We start from the raw sequence: 20004 nt of genomic DNA on the forward strand, positions 1-20004 counted from the left end.
CCAAAAGTACAATAAAGTAAAACTAATAGTTATAAAGTAACTAAATTAGCTTAACAAGTTCCAACTAATCTCAAAACATACAACTGTCCTACAAATAAGAAGTCTTTCAAAAGTTAGCTTCTAGTCTTGTCAGTCAACTCCAAGTCTTTTCCATCTATTTCTCCACCATCAGGTCATGCTGCCACATTCCCGCAGCATCAAACAGCTTCAACCTTTCCAAAATAAGTTCAAATTAGACCAAAATCCAACAAAAACAGGTTTATCATTCATCTTAGCATAAAATAGAGAAAAGAGATAAAATGACTCAAAGTTGAGATATAAATAGAAAATAACCTATCAAAAAGAGAATAAAATGGTGCTTTAAGCACTAAATACTTAGTACGTATCACTACACATCTTGATCAAATTTTTATCTGATCATTTGAGCTTATTTACAACAATATTTTGATCAACTGTTTGTGATCATATGAGCATACTGTTATTTTAGGAGGGACTGAGTGTTTCATATAAATACCTCAATGGAATGTCAGAACCGACAGACCTACCCATGAGGACAATCATATCTGAGTGAGCTAAATACAAAAAGGGTTTGTGTGCGAGCTTAAATACAAAAAGGGTTTGTGTGCGAGCTTAAAATGAAAATAAGATAGGTAGTTGTTGTGAGCCAAAAGAATTGATGAGAGTTGTATCAGTATTAAAAGATTACAAAAATCCTGTTCTAAACCTCTAAATTTCGGGTATACCACGAAATCTATTAGTTCTCAATTCTTTCGAGACTAATATTGAAAAAGGCAAAGCCCAAGCCAATTTTTGTCACAACCCCACCAGCTACTCATTTATCCCTCAACAGATAAGTGTTTCAATAACACTTGGGGCACGCAGCTCACAATCTATCAGTTTTTCATTCGAAGAAAGTTGATATTGATATATAAGGATATATGTCCTCCTCCCCCTTCAAGTCTTTTTGATCATATATTGAGTCAGATGAATTTGTGTAGTCCACACGGTTTATCTTTTTGAACCTAAATAGAAGCATATGTTGCTTTATCTTTCTACACTACACAGATTTTGCAATTTATATGTTATTTTGCCGTAACATTCATAAATATACCTTTTGTAAGATATCGATGATTGAATTGAAGCCCTGGTGAGATAAACCTCAAAAAGTCTCATATATGAAGTACATTCGTTGTACTGAGTATTTTTGTTATATTCACAGACCAATCTTTTATAAGATTGTTATCAATTTCATAATTTGAAATTGGTTACTTTCCCATTCTCTTAATCTGAAAAGATTATACAAGTGGATTTGAAAAGATATGCTTACAAGTTTATGAATTGACGGCTTTCACTGAAAACTTCATTCATTCTGGTGTATGATGTAAATGCTTCTCATTTCATCATAAGGGGAAGTAAGATATAATGAATGAAATGATCAATTCTGAATGATATAAACGGAATATGATATATAGATCAAAGGGGAATATGATATAAAGATTGGGAATCGGCAAAAGACTCAAAAGAGTGTAACTGAAGATTATTCCTGTGCTACATTGTTTGAAGAAAAATAGAATGTGGAGATCATCGTTACAAAAGTTTACTGATAGAGATTTCTTAAAAAGGAGAATGTTAATTTTGGGAAGAATGTTTGTGAATTTTTATTTAAAGAAATTCTTTATTGGGGAGAATGTTAGTGAATGTTATCTGAAGAAGTTCGTTGAAGATCATATTCTGAAGATTATTTCTGAAGATTGTTACTGTTATTGTTCTTCATTGTAAAAACAGAAGATCATTTTTGTTCTACATTCGAGGGGGAGAATGTTGAAAGATTTACTCAACAGAAGATTTTCTGAAGATCATAAAGCAGAGATTGTTAGAAGATTGTTTTGAAGATTTCAAGAAGTCATAAAGAGCTTAAAGCGTCAAAGTTCAAAAGAGATTCAAAGCGCACAAATTTTTTCAAGCCTGAATACAAAGGGGGAGAATGTTAGGATTGAATTTTAGTGATAAATTGTATTCGTCTTGAAAGATAAATAATTATATTTTAGTTAGTTTGACTTTGTTTGTATTGTTGACTTTGACTAAAGCTTACAATGTTTGACCTATAAATAGGTTTGTCTTCTAGTGATTGTGAGAGTGAGAGAGCTCAATTGTAAAACATACGTACATTGAGAGATAAATATAAAGTCTGACCAATTGACTTTTTCTCTCTATGTGTTCTTGATGTTCTTGAAGTTCTAACATGAAGCTTGCCATGGATTCATAGTGATATTGAAGATTGATCGTATTGTCGGACTCACAACTTCATTATTTGAAGGCGATCATAGTAGTCGATGTGCACTTGCACCACTTATTGTGCCACATATTTGGGTATATAAATTTACTATCAAGAATCCAGTTACACAAATAACTTGGTGATCCACTAAGAGGATGTTTACTAGGCTCTGACCGGTCAGCAACGCTGACTCGGTTAGCAGTCAAATTGTTTACCAAAATACCACTCTGACCGAGATGCTGACTAAATACTTACTGAATCAACACGAAAATGATGCTTACCCAGGTCATATATTAACTTTCCAAGCATGCCCTTTTTTCACAAAAAGATCAAATTAATGAACTACCGAGTGATGAATTGAGCTCCTCTTTTGTGTTCTGAAGAAGAAGACCAGTACGCTCTTTTTCTCGTTTTTCCATTTCCAAAAATAAACCTAACTCCTCTTCTTTTTCTTTCATTACAGACTTCCTAAAGCTCATTTGCTGCTGTCGTTGCTTAACCGCCGCTGGGCCCAGCATTCCCTTTTTCGGTGCCTGGAAACTCCGATTCATCGCCACAACAAAAAAATATATCCACGATTTTACTACTCCAGAGCCCTAAACCCTAAAAAAATACATGTGTATTCATGAAAAATGAAGCACGCGCCTAAACCCTAAATGTCAAGAACCAACCATAAGGGTGGTCCTGATTGGTTTGAGTTTGGCTCCAAAGGTCAAAAGTACCAGGAGGTCTCAGGTTCAAATCCAAGAAAAATAAAAAATCCCCTTGTGGCCATGGAGGTTAAAATGTTGTGACTTCGAACTATCTGTAAAGCAGGTGGTCGCCCTGAGATTAGTCGGCTCGCATAGCGAGTTAGATATCCAGGTTGATAAAAAAAAATGTCAAGAACCCTAAAAATTTCAGCTCCAGATCTGAAAACCGAGCTGAAATGCTTCTAATTCAAGGAAAATAACAACATAATATGAAATGGGGTTTTGCCAAGAGCTCCATCTCCAACAATAACACATTTAAGGTTTCAAGAAAACATTTATTATAAACAAAGTAAAATAGTATTATTTTTATTGGTAAATATTTATTTAAAATATGCATTTTGTTTTTTTCCCTTTCATTAAACTATTTATAACAAAAATAATTACATAATATTTAACATATAATTATAAATGGGGTTATAATGGTCATTTTATTGTTGGTAAGCACTTACCAAAAAACATTTGGTAAACACTCTTACCCGGGACAACACTTACCGCGACAACACTTACTCGGGTCAGCACTCTTACCCGGACAACACTTTCCCAGTAAAAATTGGTAAACGACCCCTAAAATCAACAACATTATATAAAATCAATAAGACATTAGCTTGGATTATTCGACCTAATTTTTCGGTTTAATTGAGTCAAATTATTGGTTTGGTCAGATTTTTGTACATCCCTATATAAGTTTCGAACAAATGCTTCCACAAAACTCTTGGGTTGTGGTGCACCTGTTAAGCCTCGGGGGATGTAATGAAAAATCTCATCTAGTCTGGGTTCGAATCAAACGTTGTCAAATCCTTTGTGACAATGGAGATTCACCTGCGATTGACTTCAGACATTTTGTAATCATCGAAAGGATTGATCTATATGTATAAACTAATCCAAAAACCTCCGGTTACCATTCACAAAAGTTAGATAACTTTTTAGATGTCTTCCTTTTTCAGTATCAAACCTTAATTAACAAGATTGGTAGTAGGTCTCTTAACAAATAAATAAATGACTTAATAGAAACATGTGGGAATGGCGTCAAACTTGGATTTCATTATTTTATCGAATAATTAAGTAATAATATTGTAGTTACATGATAAAACCAAATTATTATTTATAAAAATATATATGAAAAAAATACTGTAAAGAAAAAGTTCGATTGCAAACCGATTTTTGGTTATGAATTAGAGGACAAAGGAGAAAATGACACGTGTCATATTTATCATGAATAACGAAGGTGAACATTTATGAATTATTCATGATGAATGATACACTATATAAGGTGAATAATACATATTTATGATGATATGAATAACTCGTAAATTTATGGAAATGTGGTGCGCTTGGAATTCTCCTCTGTTCACAATATAAAACTGGTTTGCAACCGAATCTGTCCCAATAATATAACATTGTAAGTATATTACAAATCACATTATTTATATGGTAATACCGTAAATAATACTATAAAAATATTTAGGTATGTAACTTTAAATAAAAATTTTAATAAAATAAACGATCTTATGATAAATAGAAATCATTTTTCTTTTTTTATGCATAAAGAGGTTATGAACTTAATTTTTTAATACTTAATTGAATTCAATAAATATATTAAAAACGTAATCATACAATGCAACAAGATAAATCTTGATTTTAATGTTTGTTTATGTTGATTTTATAATACAGTTTTGAGAAAATAATGATGTTTTTATATAAAAATTTATATCGATATTTAGTATTAAAATAATAATTTAAAAGTTCTCGTTTTTTATATAAAATTTTCAGTTTAATTTTTTATTCTAATTTAATTTAGATTTAATAATTAATTACTTTATTTTAGGTTTAATAATTTGATTCAATTTTTATAGTATTTTATTGAATAATGGGTTAATGGGCAATTTGGTCTTTTCACCCAAATAAAATAACACTCGTCAAGTCGTGATCCACATAGCTTTCAACCCTTTCACGGCATCTTTCAATAAATCCTTATCGTCTTACCCATTTCCCTCTATCACGTAAAATACAAACCCTAATTCACTTGATTCAACCAACTTCATCAATTTTCTCTACGATTCAGCATTACAATCTGCAGAAGAACTGGTTTGTTGATTTCAGGCGAGAGCCGATTGGATTCTGGTAGGTGGTGTTGTTCAGAATTTGGAATTTACTCAATTTAGGATGGCGGTGTTGTTGGAGGATGTAGTTAAAGCGGTGGAGGCATGGTTAAAGATTCTTAAGAAACCGGAGCCTTACATTGATCCAAATCTTGATCCGGTTCTTATAGTGCCTGGGATTGCTGGTTCAATTCTGCATGCTTTAAATGGTGAAACTGGGAAAGAAGAGCGAGTTTGGGTTCGGATTTGGGAAGCTGATCATGAATTCCGTGCCAAACTTTGGTGCCAGTTCGATTCTGCTACTGGTAATTTATTATTGTTGGTTTTCCTTGATTGTGTTATTACTTGAGAGAAGTTCGGGTACATCGATTACGGTCTCCATTTGAATTTCAAAATTTTGGGGTGTAATGGGACATCAAGAATAGGAATCAGATAATATTGAAGTTACTGATTGTTAATTTCCCCTCAAACATCAGTTTTCTTGAAGCAGATTGCCCTAAAAATTACAGAATCAGAATCAGTTTCAATTCGGTCAAACACTGCGAAACTATTATTTTTGCAGCACTTCCAAATACCGCCTTATAGAGAGACTTCTGGATTGAGGACCTTTAAGGAATAAATTGTGTGTTTCTAGACTTATAAAAATGACCATAGCTAAGAATTTAGTAGGCTATACTAAAACTGGTGGTAATGCATCAATGGAGACCACAGAGGAAGAAAAGATTAATATTTGAGCAGGCCAAAAATTTGGCTAACTGCTGAGCACCTGGACCTGAATGGCGATTGCTATCCCAAACTTACCTACTATACATTTGTCTCCTGTGCTTTTTTCCTGAGAATGAAATGTATCTTGCTATGTTTTAGTTACGTGTCTTTATTATGAATGTACTCATTGGCTTGCTGTGAACCAGGTAAAACTATGTCTTTGGATCCCAACACCAGTATTGTCGTTCCTGAGGACAGAGATGGCCTCTATGCAATTGATTGCTTGGATCCTGATATGGTGCGTTTTTTAATGCTTATATTGGAATCAGCTTCGCTTTGCATCCATTATATTCTAGTTTTCGTGGAGTTTGATACATTGCTTCATCCCTTGCACACTCCATTTCTTTCTGTTTCTTGAGTTTATAACAAGACGTGTGTGAATATTTTGTAGCTTTCAGTAAAATATAATCAGCATTTTTACAGTTAGCTTTTATAATTTAGAATGAGGTTATGTTTTGAACGAGATGGTCATGAAACATACGGTGCTTGTGATACCTCCAACTATAATCAGTGCATTTACTTTAGACAAACAAATCATGAAAACCTGTACTAAATTTCTGAACGGTTTTTCTCATGTGAATATCTGTTTTGACAGATCGTTGGACGTGATAGTGTATGCTATTTCCATGACATGATAAATGAGATGACAAGCTGGGGATACCAAGAAGGAAAAACTCTTTTTGGGTTTGGATACGATTTCCGACAAAGTAACAGGTACAACTAGATAGATGCTATAAGCATGTGAATGATAAACATTTTCCATCGTAGTGGATTCAACTTTGCAATCAAAGATTGTCTTTATGTTATCCATTCTTATCAAATGGATAGAGCCTTCAATATATGTTTCTTTTTTATTTCCTCATTTACCATTTCAGGTTGATTGTGCTTGATGTATATTTTAGTTTTTGTGGACATCCGTTGTCTTTTACAGATTGGTTGTACGTAAGCTAGTTTGAAAACACTATAAGCAGTTGTCAGAAGAATGTTTATCTAAGCAAAAGGTCATTTAGCCCAGTGGTACTTAGGTTAACGGTAGAGCCCAACCTCCTCAGAGGTCAAGGGTTCAAACCTCACCAAAGGTGAGGAGCGTGTGTGAGTATTTGCTGTATATAAATATTATATACCTAAACAAAGAATGTTTGTATAATAGGTCCTTGGCAATTATAGCAACATTAAGTTACAAGTAACAATGCCCGGCTAATAAGGGTTTAAAGATGCTTATTCTCATAAAGTGCTAGCAAGAGCATCTATAAGCCACATATATCACACTCTAAATCAATAGTGGTCAGATGCTCAAGTGTCCGAACACAACTTTTAACAATGGAATCATCATCATAATAAATCATGAAATAATTGCATGTTATTTGTTAGAATATTACATGGTTGTATGTTGTTCTTTTATCAAAGTTATTTTATTGTTTCTTTCTAGTTTCATACTGTTTTGGCAAAGTCCTGCTACTTACAATGGTTTGGTTTATCGTATTATACAATTCATAGTTTGAATCACCCTTTTTCTTCATACATTTGTGGGCATCATCTCTATTCCTATAACTCAATACTTGCATTCGTTTTGGTCATAGCCTCACAGGTTTTATATGTTGAATGTAAAACTAGACTTAATAGAAACTATGTTTTGAAATTTTTTCATCGTGGAAAGGTTCTGTGTTTAGTGTAATAGTTGAGCTTTCAAACATGCATTATGTAGAATGAATTGTGTGAACATCATTGAAACAAATGACCATGATGCGAATATGTTGGTGAGTTTTATAAGCTTTTAGCATAAATTTTAGATTTTATGCAACTTATCTTTGGTGTATCTTTTTACTTTAAGTTAATGGTTTTCAACTAGGATATCAATCATGTTTTTAAGTGCTTTATATATGCAATATTTAGTTTTCGTTGTTTCTTATTTGTTCCATTAGTTGAGGTAGCATATAAATTCAAAACATTTTATGTGGAAAACCGCTACATCATGTTGTGGCCTTCCGGGTTAATTAGTTCATTATTTATATACATATTTCAGACTTAAAGAAACAATGGATCGTCTTGCTGCAAAATTGGACGCAATTTATACTGCTTCAGGGGGGAAGAAGATAAACGTAATTACTCATTCAATGGGTGGACTTCTTCTCAAATGTTTTATGAGCCTGCACAGCGATGTAAAGTCCATGTTACTGTCTTTGCTCTTGGTTTTTTTTTTCCATGTGTTGGTTTCATTTATTTTATTTAAATGTGAAGGTCATTTTTATGTGTATATATATGATACTTTTTGTAGATTTTTGAGAAATACGTCAAGAACTGGATAGCAATTGCTGCACCGTTTCAGGGTAAGTGACCTGAAGATGCAGTCATTTTGAAGTTCAGGGACATTCTTCCTAAACCTAGAAGCTCACGCATGACAAGCAAAGTTTGTTTCTGGAAAGTTCTATTCAATTGAATCGAGTTCATTGTACAAAATGTCGCTTTTTGATGATTATTGCTAGTTATGCATTGACTATCTTTGTGGCCATTCAGAACAAAACAAAGTTGCAAAATATTGGAACTCCTTACTCCCTCCGTCTCCAAATAAGTGTCCATGTGTCTATTTTAGTTTTTTCTAAAATAAGGATTCACTTTCAAAAGTAAATGCATACTTTCCAATTCTATCCTTAGTTATAAGATGGAGAAATTCTTTACTCCCTCCATCATTAAGGGTAAAAATGTCACTTAGTTGATTAAAAAGTGTAATAATTACACATGTCTAAAACTGGGCCTTTTTCATTGTGGACATTTATTTTGGGACGGAAGAAGTATGTAGTTTCAGATATATTCACATGTGTAGTGAACTCACTCAAAACTATGTTAAATATTAATCTATTTCTTTCATTATTGAACTTGATTTAATTATCTTATGCATGTATATAAATGTTAATTAATTGCACAGGTGCACCTGGATATGTAACATCTACCTTATTAAACGGGATGTCATTTGTGGAGGGATGGGAAGCATATTTTTTTGTATCCAAGTGGAGTATGCATCAGCTGGTATGTGGTCTATATCTCTCCATTTAGTGTCCCTTATCCCTCATGTGGTCATGCTTTCATGGCCTTCATTGCACAAATTTTGCATTCTTTCTTGAGAGTCTAGGTTAGCACCGGTATTGCATTACACTAGCTCTAAGAAAAGAGACCTATTTTTTAAAATTATTCTCCTATAAAGAAGAATCATTTTTCCATGTAATGTGGATGATACACATTATATTTCCACTTTACCGTTTCTGTTGGCATAATCTTGGCAGGACTGCTGCAATTATTTATTTTGAGGTATATTTGGAAGCATTTACATATCTTCCAACTCTTTTATTTTTACAATTATATGCCCTTTGAGTGCGTTTGGTACACTGGACAGACGGAACAAAACAGGGATCATGATTTCATGTTTGGCAGGACTTTTTATGTGGATCAGGCGTGTTCCAACCCGCACCTCTAGAACAAGCTGGAACGAATTTATATTTTACCAATATAACCTCAAAATAAAATCTAATTCTCTTCTAAAACATCAAATATGCCTCACTCTTTACATTTTTTTCGTTCTTTAAATTATATTTATTGTATTTTATGCTCTTTAAATTTTCACTTCACTGTCCTCAAAATATTATTTTTATACGATTTCTATATTTTGATTAATTTATGTAATTTATTAAATATTAATAACAGAAAAATAATATAGAAAAGGTTTAAAATAAAAATCGGAAACTACATGAACTTTTTATTTTGGTGTCATTTTAATTGTCTTGATGAAAACTTTCTAATGATATATTTTGTTATTAAAAATATTTATTTTCTTATAGTTTAATAAATTACATAAATTAATCAAAATATATAGACAACTCTGTAGGGGTAAATTGGTCATATTATCTGTTCTGTCCTGTCAAGTCTGTTTTACCAAACGTTGAACCTGCTGTAAAAAGCCAACATTGAATTAAACCATTTAATACCTGGACTATAGGAGATTTCTAGGATTGCATCCTAAGGTTGTTTTATAACTTTCTTGGTACCTTCTGACCACATCCTTTTTCTGTTAAAATATTTCCGTGCATGACGTTTTACAAGGGTAGATTTCATTACTAACATGGTTATGCATTGACAGCTGATTGAATGTCCATCCATATATGAACTGATGGCCTGTCTGGATTATGAATGGGAACATGATCCTATGTTACAAATTTGGAAGGAGATTCAGGATGGTGAAGGAAACTCTGCTGCTATGCTGGAGACATTCACCCCGGTGGAAGCAGTTTCGATCTTCACTCAGGCTCTTTCCAACAATGAGGTGAGCTTCACTTTAAGGACTGTTTTGATGTGAATCTTCGACATGATTATTATGACTTAAAGGATTAGGATAAAATGATCATTTGATTAAGGTTAAGGGTGTCTGGATGTCCATTTTGGAACTAATAATCAGTTTTTAGTAAACTGGTTCTTCTTTCTGGTTATCTGATTACTTGGAGTTCAAATAATCAGTTTCATACCAGCTGCAACAAAACTGATTATCAGAGGGTAATATTTTATACCTATTTACCTTCCCTTTTCTCCAAATTTGAGCGACTTCTATTGTCATTTTACAAGACGCCTCTCCTTTTTTCACTAAAATGTTCTTTTGAGTAATTTTATCTATTAGGTTCTTAAATAATCAACATTTGCCAAACACTAAAACAACTGATGAGTTGATTATTACAACCTCAAATAATAGAAACTCATCCAAATTAACACCAACTCTTACAGCTGTTGATTATTAGATTCTGACTATTTAATATCATATAATCACTTTAAAGAACGCACATCCAAACACCCCCTCCAACGTAGATAATCTTTTATTTATCCTAAAAAGATTAATTTTTTGTACCAACTTCTTACTTTTCCAACATAGATTATTTACGCCCGAAAAACAGCAGAGAATCGTAAATACAAACACCCACTTCGTGACGTTTATATAAGCTGGATTTGAGAAGTTGATAGAACCTTCTTTTGTCCTCAATTCCTCAAAACTATCATTATAGAAGACATTGGAAGTATGAAGCAACAATTTTTTAATTGTGAATATTGGTTACAAGAATATTGATATGATGTCAAGTGTCCATGCAAGAATGTACAGAAGAATTACTTTTACCACATAACCTATGTGTTCCCATGTCATATTTTCAAAATGTTGAAATTGTAAACAGTTAGTTTTTATAGGAAATGCTCTCTTTGTATGGTATGTTTTATTTAATTGTTTTTATGGACTGCGCACAAATTGCTTATGGGTCCTTTCACAGCTGAGCTACGATGGAGTGGATATCCCTCTACCATTCAACAAAGCAATATTGCATTGGGCTAATAAAACGAGAGAGATCTTATCTTCGGCCAAACTTCCGCCAAAGGTTAAGTTCTACAATGTTTATGGCACTGGTCAGGACACTCCTCAGACTGTGAGGTATAGGTTTTCTCTTCTTCTTTCACCCCCACCAAAAAAAAAACAAAAAAAAAAAAGTAGGTCAAATTAGTAATCTTGTTATTATGATGGCTGCTATTTAGCTTACAAATTGGTTGAAGCTAAATAACCTCTATACTACCATCTGATGTGCAGTTATGGAAGCGTGGACTCACCCGTCTCGGACCTATGTGAATTACCATTTCTCGATGTAATGTTTATTTACCTGAAAATTTTACACATTACGATTAGCTTTACCATTTTGGGAATTCTATCTTATCATCAAGGGAAAAATGCAATGAAAGTTTCCTTGGTTCCTATTTATGGTAACACATTTTTTTTCTCAATCGATGCAACAAAATTTTCTATTTAATATAGCAAAGTTTCTTATTTTGTACCCCATTTTGACCTTTGATCTGCTGATTTGTAACATTTGATGATGTGGATGTCAAGTTTATCGGCGACTTCATTGTAACTCTTTCGTAAACATCTGCAAACCTTTAAAACGGGTATCCACATCATCAAATGTTACAAGATCAGCAGGGTTACGTGTCAAAATGGGCACATAATAAGTTCTGAAACTTTGTTACATTGATTGAGAAAAATAATTCTTGGTTACACTAAATAGGAACTATAACAAACTTAGGGGCTGTTTGTTTGGCTCTTAATGTCACCATTAAGAGCCAACCTCTGAATCGGTCAGAGGTAAAATGTGTTTGGCAAAAAAAAAAGCCCTCTGAATCGTTACACATACCTCTTAACCATTTTGAGGGTGGGGGGCTACTCAACCATTCAGATTACCATTTCTTCCATCAATACCCTTCCACACCCACCAAGCAGCCGTGCCCATTCAGATCTCCCCCTGGTCGCTCCCTTTCTTCTTCCCCCTTCCATTCCCGATCGCTGCACAGCCCATCCTCTTTGGGATACCATCAACCGCTTCTTCAATCACCTCGTCGGTGGACGGATAAATGACAGGAGAACGGCCTCCGTAACCTCCTCGGTGATACATCGAGTCGGACTACTTCCGGCTAGGAGTGAAGGATCTGTAACCTCCTCGGTGATACATCGAGTCGGACTACTTCCGGCTAGGAGTGAAGGATCTGTAACCTCCTCGGTGATACATCGAGGAATGAGCTGCTTGTAAGACGATGACGACGAGGATGACGAAAAAGGACTCGACGGCTTGCGATGGTGGAGAGAGGGAGAGAGAGAGACTGTATGTGTGCTCCTTCTTCTTCAAGGTGAGAATTGTAGAGGGCAGAGAGAGACAAATCCTTAAAACGATTGAAGATGATGAGTGGGAGGGACTGTGGGAGCCTGAGAGGGATGCAATGAGAACGACGGAAGGATTTTCTTTTAATTTTTTTTAATTTGAATTTCAAAGGGTTAAATCATTCATAGGGTTAAAATGGTAATTTTACTGCCATTCAGATAACAGTTACCAAACAACATTATTTCATTCAGCACTCAACCATTCTGACCCTCTTAACCATTCTAACCTCTTAACTATTCTGCACTAAATCATTCAGCAACTGCCAAACAGCCCCTTAGATGCATTTGCTCTATTATCAATATGAAACTCTATTACTGCTTCCTTTTCTCATGTATACATACTACTTCTACTTGATGATACATATTGGAAGAACTGGTACATTGCACCTATTTTCTAATGCAAACATATAAAATTTTGTTGTTCATCATCTACAGGCAACTTATGTCAATGTTGATGGTGATGGTACAGTACCTGTAGAATCTGCAAAGGTATGTTAATCTCTATCTTTTTCTAGCTTTCTTATTAGATTTATTAATATCTGGTAGTTATGACTGTCTAATGAGTAGAAACAGTTTGTCCAAGATTGAGTTGGTTTTTACTGTTAGAGTGAATTACAGAGTTCGTCCCTGTGCTTTATAGTGTTCAACGACTTGAGTCCCTAAAATGTAATAATTATCGAAAACATCAATGTGATTGTGCATTTTGTTACAAAACAAGTCCTTGTTCTAACTCCATTAAAAGAATCCTGTTAAGTGAGGGACATTTTGGTCCTTTTACCTGTTAGTTAAAATGAGAGATCTAAATCACCAATAAAATGCTGTCATGTTCCCCCCTCCCATCTTCTCCGGTGAACCCTCCCCCATGTTCTCCGCTGATGCCTCTGAATCAAAACTGTTGATACTATATACTTGTAAAGAACAGTCCTTTTTTTCTTCGAGTTACTTTACCTGAATGTGAGTATTTTTTGTGTTGATTTCATATCTTATTTTTCTACATTTTTCTGTGTTTAGATGCCATTTTACTTGAATGGTGACAAAATCTTGCAAAGTAGTTGGTTCATTTATCTTCCATGTGCAAAGTGGATTTCAGAAGCTCTTAGGTTTTCTTGATTTTTACCATTTTATTTTGTTCTCAATGTCATGGGGTGCCATCTTCATTTCTTTTAAGGGCGTATAATTGAGACCTATAGTTTACATCTTTCATTTCTTCCATGGTAAATGAGACGTAAAATGAAGATGTTAAATGGTGAAAAATTAGCAGGAGCTTAGTTTTGTGTGTCATTATGCTCTCGTACCAATTTAGACAGTAAATTAATGGATGAAAGTTACTAACTTACTACCATGTCGACCAAATGTAGCTAATTTAATGTGCGGAATTCTTTTATCAATTTTAGTTTGTAGGTCCCCTTTGTATTGTGTAAGAATTGAAAATACGGTTATGTGTGCCATTTCTATTGTGTAATGATTATGGGCCCCATTTTCTATTGCGTAACGGTTGTGGTTTCATTTGTGTTCTGTAACGGTTGAGGTTTCATTTGTGTTCTGTAACGGTTGTGGGTCTCATCGGAAAAGTGACATGGGACCCACAAATAGAGAACTGAGGAAAATGAACCTTTGAACATTTCTTTGAATTTTAGTTTGGCCGTCACTGCTGTATAAAATAGGACAAAATGCATCAAAAACCAATGAAATTTGTCTGATTTTCTATTTAGGGTAAGATAGATTAAAATAATCAACGTATTTTAAATTTCCTATTTTGTACTCCTTTTTACCGGTAACCAGCCGATTTTGATTATCGTATGTCATCAAATGTTACAAGATGACAGGTTATCGGTCAAAATAAGTACAAAATAGGAAATTTTGGAAGTTTGTTATATTGATTGAGAAAAAAAGGTGATCTGTTAAACATTTATGAATTAAACAAACTTTGTTGCATTTTGTCCTATAAAATATTATAGAGTCGAAGCCTGTTCGATAGTTTTTTTTTTTTTTGAATCAGGCTGATGGGCTCGATGCAGAAGCTAGGGTCGGTATCCCAGGTGATCACCGAGGGATCCTAAAAGACAAACACCTATTCCGGATAGTCAAGCACTGGCTGAAAGCAGACCATGATCCCTTCTACAACCCCGTAAATGATTACGTGATCCTACCGACTTTATTTGAGCTCAAAAAGCACCACGAAAAGGGCGTGGAAGTAACTTCACTCAAAGAAGAATGGGAATTTGTTTCCAAAGACCAAGACGAAAACAACCACCAACCTGTAGTCGGTTCGATATCCGCTTCTCGAGTAGCGGATGATCGGTCGTCTTCCGAAGAGGCACGTGCGACTTTCATCGTTCATCCACAAAGCAACGGTAAACAACATGTTGAATTAAATGCAATGAGTGTGACTGCTGGTGGTGCGTGATAATAAAAAAAGGGTGTACGAGTATGTTCATATGTATATATTCAAGTGCTTTTAACGAGGTTAAATTGTAAAAATAAATAAAAAGAACATAAAGATGAAAAAAAGGTGTGGTGAAGTTGACATGTGACATGCAACGTTGGTGGGTTTTATTGTTACTGTTATGTAAATAGTCATGGCCTGTGCAAAAATGGGTATTTTAAATAAAAGTGGGTGTGGGCCAGTTTGTTTGTGCAATTCAACTAATTTTATAGGGCCTTGAAGATAACATATAAAAAAAATTCTAATCCTTTTCGAAGAAGGGGAGCTTTCTGCCTTGGAGTGAAGCACCCGTGTGAGCGGTATTGGACGAAACGGAAGTGAGAATGTCGGCTTGAGTAACGCAAAGGTTGGTGAGAATCGAATGCCATGAAAACCTAAGGTGTAGTCGATGGACAATTGTTGAATATTCTTGTACTACCCCTTGTTGGTCTCGAGGGATGGAGAATGCTAGGTTAGTGGAAAGATGGTCATCGGTTAAGAGATGTTATTCTACTTGTTTTTGAAGAGATCAGTTCCGTGTCCATCAATCATGTAAAGTTACATCATCTTTTTGTAAGGAAAGAAAATAAAAGAATGATGTAGTCATGTGATTGGTGGGATAGGAAAAGTACAACGTGATTGGTGGGATTGAAAGAGGGAGAGAAAGAGTGTGTTTAGTGCAAACTCTACAAACATACATCAACCGTCGTGGCTCAACAATTTTCTTGTTTAGTTCATTTTTCATTAATATTTGTATGGATAAAACTATCTGTATTAATAAAATTATCTGTATAATAACAAATAAGTTGTTGTTGGATTGTTTTGTTAAATAAACAGTCTGAATGATAAAAATGACTAAAATACTCCTTACTATCTGTTTTTTGTTTTTATACCAAAATTTTGGTAATAAAATTGATTAAAAAAACAATGAACCCTTAAAATTGATTGACCAACCATTACAATTAACCCTTAAATTTACAACTAAATTGTCATGAAATAAAGTAATTATACAATAAAAAAAAACATAGTTGCTACATGTTATATATTATTTTGATGATTAATGTTTTCAGAAGCAGAAAATATTGCAAACTAAAAATGAATCACACCAAACCAAATGTTACACTACCAAAAAGATTCATCAAATTTTCAATATTATCAAACATCTCATGAAAATCAAGATTCAAGATTTATATAGCAGAATGACTACCAAACTTAAAAAACAACTGGATCTCAAAAATTTTCAGAAATTGGGAGCAAATAAGGATCAAGCAATAGCCAATTTCAAGTTTTGTATCTTGAACATATCGATAGTGAAAAAAAGGCAAATTTTGACAGATTTACCCATTTGCTTTCTTCCTCGTATTTAACTCAAGTGGGTTCCGTTTTAATGGATAAAGGAAAAAGTGGAGCCATCAAGAAACATATAGATGGAGCAATGGAGTAGATACAGAAGCATAGAAAGGAAGAAGATCAAGCGTTGAAAAAGCCTCTTTACAAGGTTTTTTCTTGTAGAAGCTGTTGTTTAATGTGATAAGGATTGATGTCTAATAAACATCGTTGAATGCAAATAACACATCATTTTTTACTGAGCGGTTAAGCACTTGGTTGAGTGATTAAGTCACAACTGAACAGGTCTGTACGACTTATTAAGCCACAATCGAACAATCCCTTAATCCATTCATTATAGAACGGCATGGTTGAAAAAATTTCCCCATTAATTTATTAGTTTAAATGAATAAAATAACAACTTATTTTAGGTCAACTTTTTATTTTAGAAAATATATTTCTTATGCAGAATAATAGAATACTTTAAATTTTGTTATTTTGTTTTCAAAAATTAAACAATTGAAAATAACTTAAATATGAAAATGCTAAAATTGTGATTAAAAAATCAAATATATTGTTGAATAAATTATGAATTGGTGGGCTCACTATATAATTTTATATTACAATATTTTTTTATTTATATATTCAAAATAATATTATTTCTAAAATAAAGTAGTATTATTAATTTTCACTAAATAACATATATACAACTAGGATTAAAATAAAATAAACGTACCAAAAATTCACATGATTTAAAATTTTGAAATAAACGTATCAAAATTTCACATGATGTGAAATTTTGAAATATTCGTCACTATCCCAGTCAAATTATTCCAGTAAATAACAAAATCGTGGATACCAGTGATCTGGAGGAGATCTCTCGAAAAGCATTTGGTGCGCATTTCGGTCTCTTAACGAATTAGAAGACCTAGTATACTGTGGTGTATGATTTGATCAACCAAGAAACCACCGGTTTTGCTTGGTGGGCCGGTAATGTACCAAAAATTCACATGATGTAAAGTTTTAAAATAAACGTACCAAAATTTCACGTGGTGTAAAATTTTTCTGTATTCCAAAGAATAAATATACTGTTATTACAACGATCCAGAACTTATTAAAATTTACAGAAAAACTTTCAGGGTTAAATAACACGTAGAAAACGATTAAAATATCTGATTTGCTATTTGTTTTTGCCTAAAATTTATATGAATTTAAATCTGTTGATTTTAATTGTACAAAAAACTATCTTGTGTACTTTGTTATCCTCTCCGTATAAAATGTCATAATTTACTGTCAGTAAATAAAAATTGGTTTGATAACAGCAGTTTAGGTGTTTGCTACACAAATTTCATATGATATCTGTTTGTTTATTAGTGAAACTAGTTCGAGGGATACTTTAGAATTGACTAGGTAACTTTTTTCCCATCATTAAGATTAGATGAGAAATTTTTATAAACTTTATTATATATTCTTTTTTTTTCCTTCATAAACTTATAATAATTATATTGAAAGTATATTTTAAATCAAAACAAAATACGTTTTTTTAACTATATAATATTTATGTATGGTAAATTGAACAAATAAACTCACACAATCTCCTCATATTTGGTGAGGTTTGTATCCCTAACCTTTTAGAAGACCACATGCTCAGAAGTGTTAGGCCAAAAGCCCATTTAATTAATAATAATTGATCTATGATTTTAAATATTATAATAATATTTATTTTGTGTTTTGATTTTATAAACTCCAATAATTTGACTTGGTCTTTGAATTTGTCTCTTGTTTGTGAAACCCCATCCTACACGTTTATTCCATCCAACTCCTACTTGCTCTAATCATTCTCAAATTTATGATTAAATTAATCCCATTTCTTTAATCACCCATCTAATCAAACACAATTAAAGAAATCTTGAAATCACTTGTTAATCCCAAATTCCATTGACCTTCTAATTCACTTTCTCAAACACCCATTTCAAATCAAGCCAAGATTCCAATGGAAAATGGAACAAGAAAGCTTAGTGATGAATATGAAGTGACAACCATTTTGGGAAGAGGGGGGTTCTCCATCGTACGAAAAGGTGTAAAGAAGTCAAAAGGAGACTTTGCAGACGGTGAACAAGAAGTTGCAATCAAGACCTTGAAAAGAGTCGGTGGTGGTGGCCGCGGTGGTGGGATGGTTGGTTTTCCGAGTCGTAAGCAGGTTCTGATCTCGGACGCTTTGTTAGCCAACGAGATCATGGTGATGAAAAGAGTGGTGGAGGAGGTGTCCCCTCACTGCAACGTTATCCAGTTACATGACGTATGTGAGGACCCCACTGGGGTCCACCTAGTTTTGGAACTATGTTCCGGCGGAGAGCTGTTTGACCGCATAGTGACTCAAGAACGGTACTCGGAGGCCGAAGCCGCTAAGGTGGTTCAACAGATCGCTAGCGGTTTGGCAGCGCTGCACAAGGCCAATGTGATTCATAGGGATTTGAAACCTGAGAACTGTCTTTTTCTTGATAAAAGTAAAGATTCAGCGTTGAAAATAATGGATTTTGGGCTGAGTTCAGTGGAGGAGTTCACGGATCCTGTTGTGGGGTTGTTTGGGTCCATTGATTATGTGTCTCCTGAGGCATTATCCCAACAAAAGATAACATCCAAATCTGATATGTGGGCTTTGGGTGTCATCTTGTATATTCTTCTTTCAGGGTATGCAAATTCTGTCACATACATCCATGTACATGTACATGTACATATACATACATACATGTACATGTACATATACATATACATACACATAGATACATACACATACATATACATATACCTATACATATATATGGGCATGTTTCTTTAAAAACCTAAAATTGATTAGGAATTGGGGAAACATCCACAACGCAACACATGGCATATTCATGATGAATAACGCTTCCATATTCATTATGAATGTATGATTCATGATGAACAATAACTTCATATTATGAATGTCATATGGAGGTATTATTTGTGATGAATATTTATCCTGAAAAGAGACACGTAACGCAGCGTTGATGGTTCATGGGTCCTTAATCAATTTTGAGTTCCAAACGGAACTTCCGCCTCCCCCCCCCCTTCTCTCTCTCTCTCTCTCTATATATATATATATACACACACACACACACACACACATATATAGGGTATATTTCAAATACAATCATGTTTATTTGTACAACCAATGCAACCCAATTAACTGAGATATTTATGGAAATGATGAGAGTTCATTTATCATGATTTGAATATTTATGGAAGATAAGTAGAGTTCATTAATTATGATCAATAATTTATATTAGGAAACAATCAAAACTTCTATGAAATCACATATTGATCAAACTAAATAGACGGTTAAGATTGCGTTGTATTGGTTGTACAAATATAAAGAGTTGTATAATAACCCACCTCTCTCTCTCTCTCTCTATATATATATAGATATATATATATATACATATATAGACTTGAGATCATGTGAGACCAAGTGTTTTTCGTGAGACCCGTAAAACCAATTCTCAACCCTTGGATTAGATCTACAATCGTCAGATCTAAACATTCATAAATGCCACGAGACTCCTCAATAATTACAAAATTGCCACCATGCAATTTAGACCATTAGATCATTA

General features: G+C 33.7%; 2 protein-coding genes across 2 annotated transcripts in view; both read left to right on the forward strand.

Moving 5' to 3' along the window:
- Positions 1–4979: 4979 nt before the first annotated feature.
- LOC112515236 (lecithin-cholesterol acyltransferase-like 4) lies at positions 4980–15257 on the forward strand. The gene is made up of 11 exons (XM_025121918.1): positions 4980–5431; positions 6038–6129; positions 6487–6605; positions 7915–8050; positions 8167–8218; positions 8815–8915; positions 10021–10203; positions 11189–11346; positions 11500–11554; positions 13054–13107; positions 14618–15257. Exons 1-11 carry the CDS (start codon positions 5191–5193, stop codon positions 15023–15025), a joined length of 1599 nt encoding a protein of 532 aa, XP_024977686.1. The 5' UTR covers positions 4980–5190; the 3' UTR covers positions 15026–15257.
- Positions 15258–18362: 3105 nt separating this feature from the next.
- Positions 18363–20004, forward strand: part of LOC112515877 (calcium and calcium/calmodulin-dependent serine/threonine-protein kinase-like) — a 5535-nt gene continuing 3893 nt past the window's right edge. The window contains exon 1 of the mRNA XM_025122829.1: positions 18363–19060. Within this exon, the coding sequence (XP_024978597.1) occupies positions 18363–19060 (698 nt within the window). The remainder of the gene's footprint in view (positions 19061–20004) is intronic.

Source organism: Cynara cardunculus, assembly GCF_001531365.2.
Source record: "Cynara cardunculus var. scolymus isolate 2C chromosome LG 7, CcrdV1, whole genome shotgun sequence".
Taxonomy (NCBI): domain Eukaryota; kingdom Viridiplantae; phylum Streptophyta; class Magnoliopsida; order Asterales; family Asteraceae; genus Cynara; species Cynara cardunculus.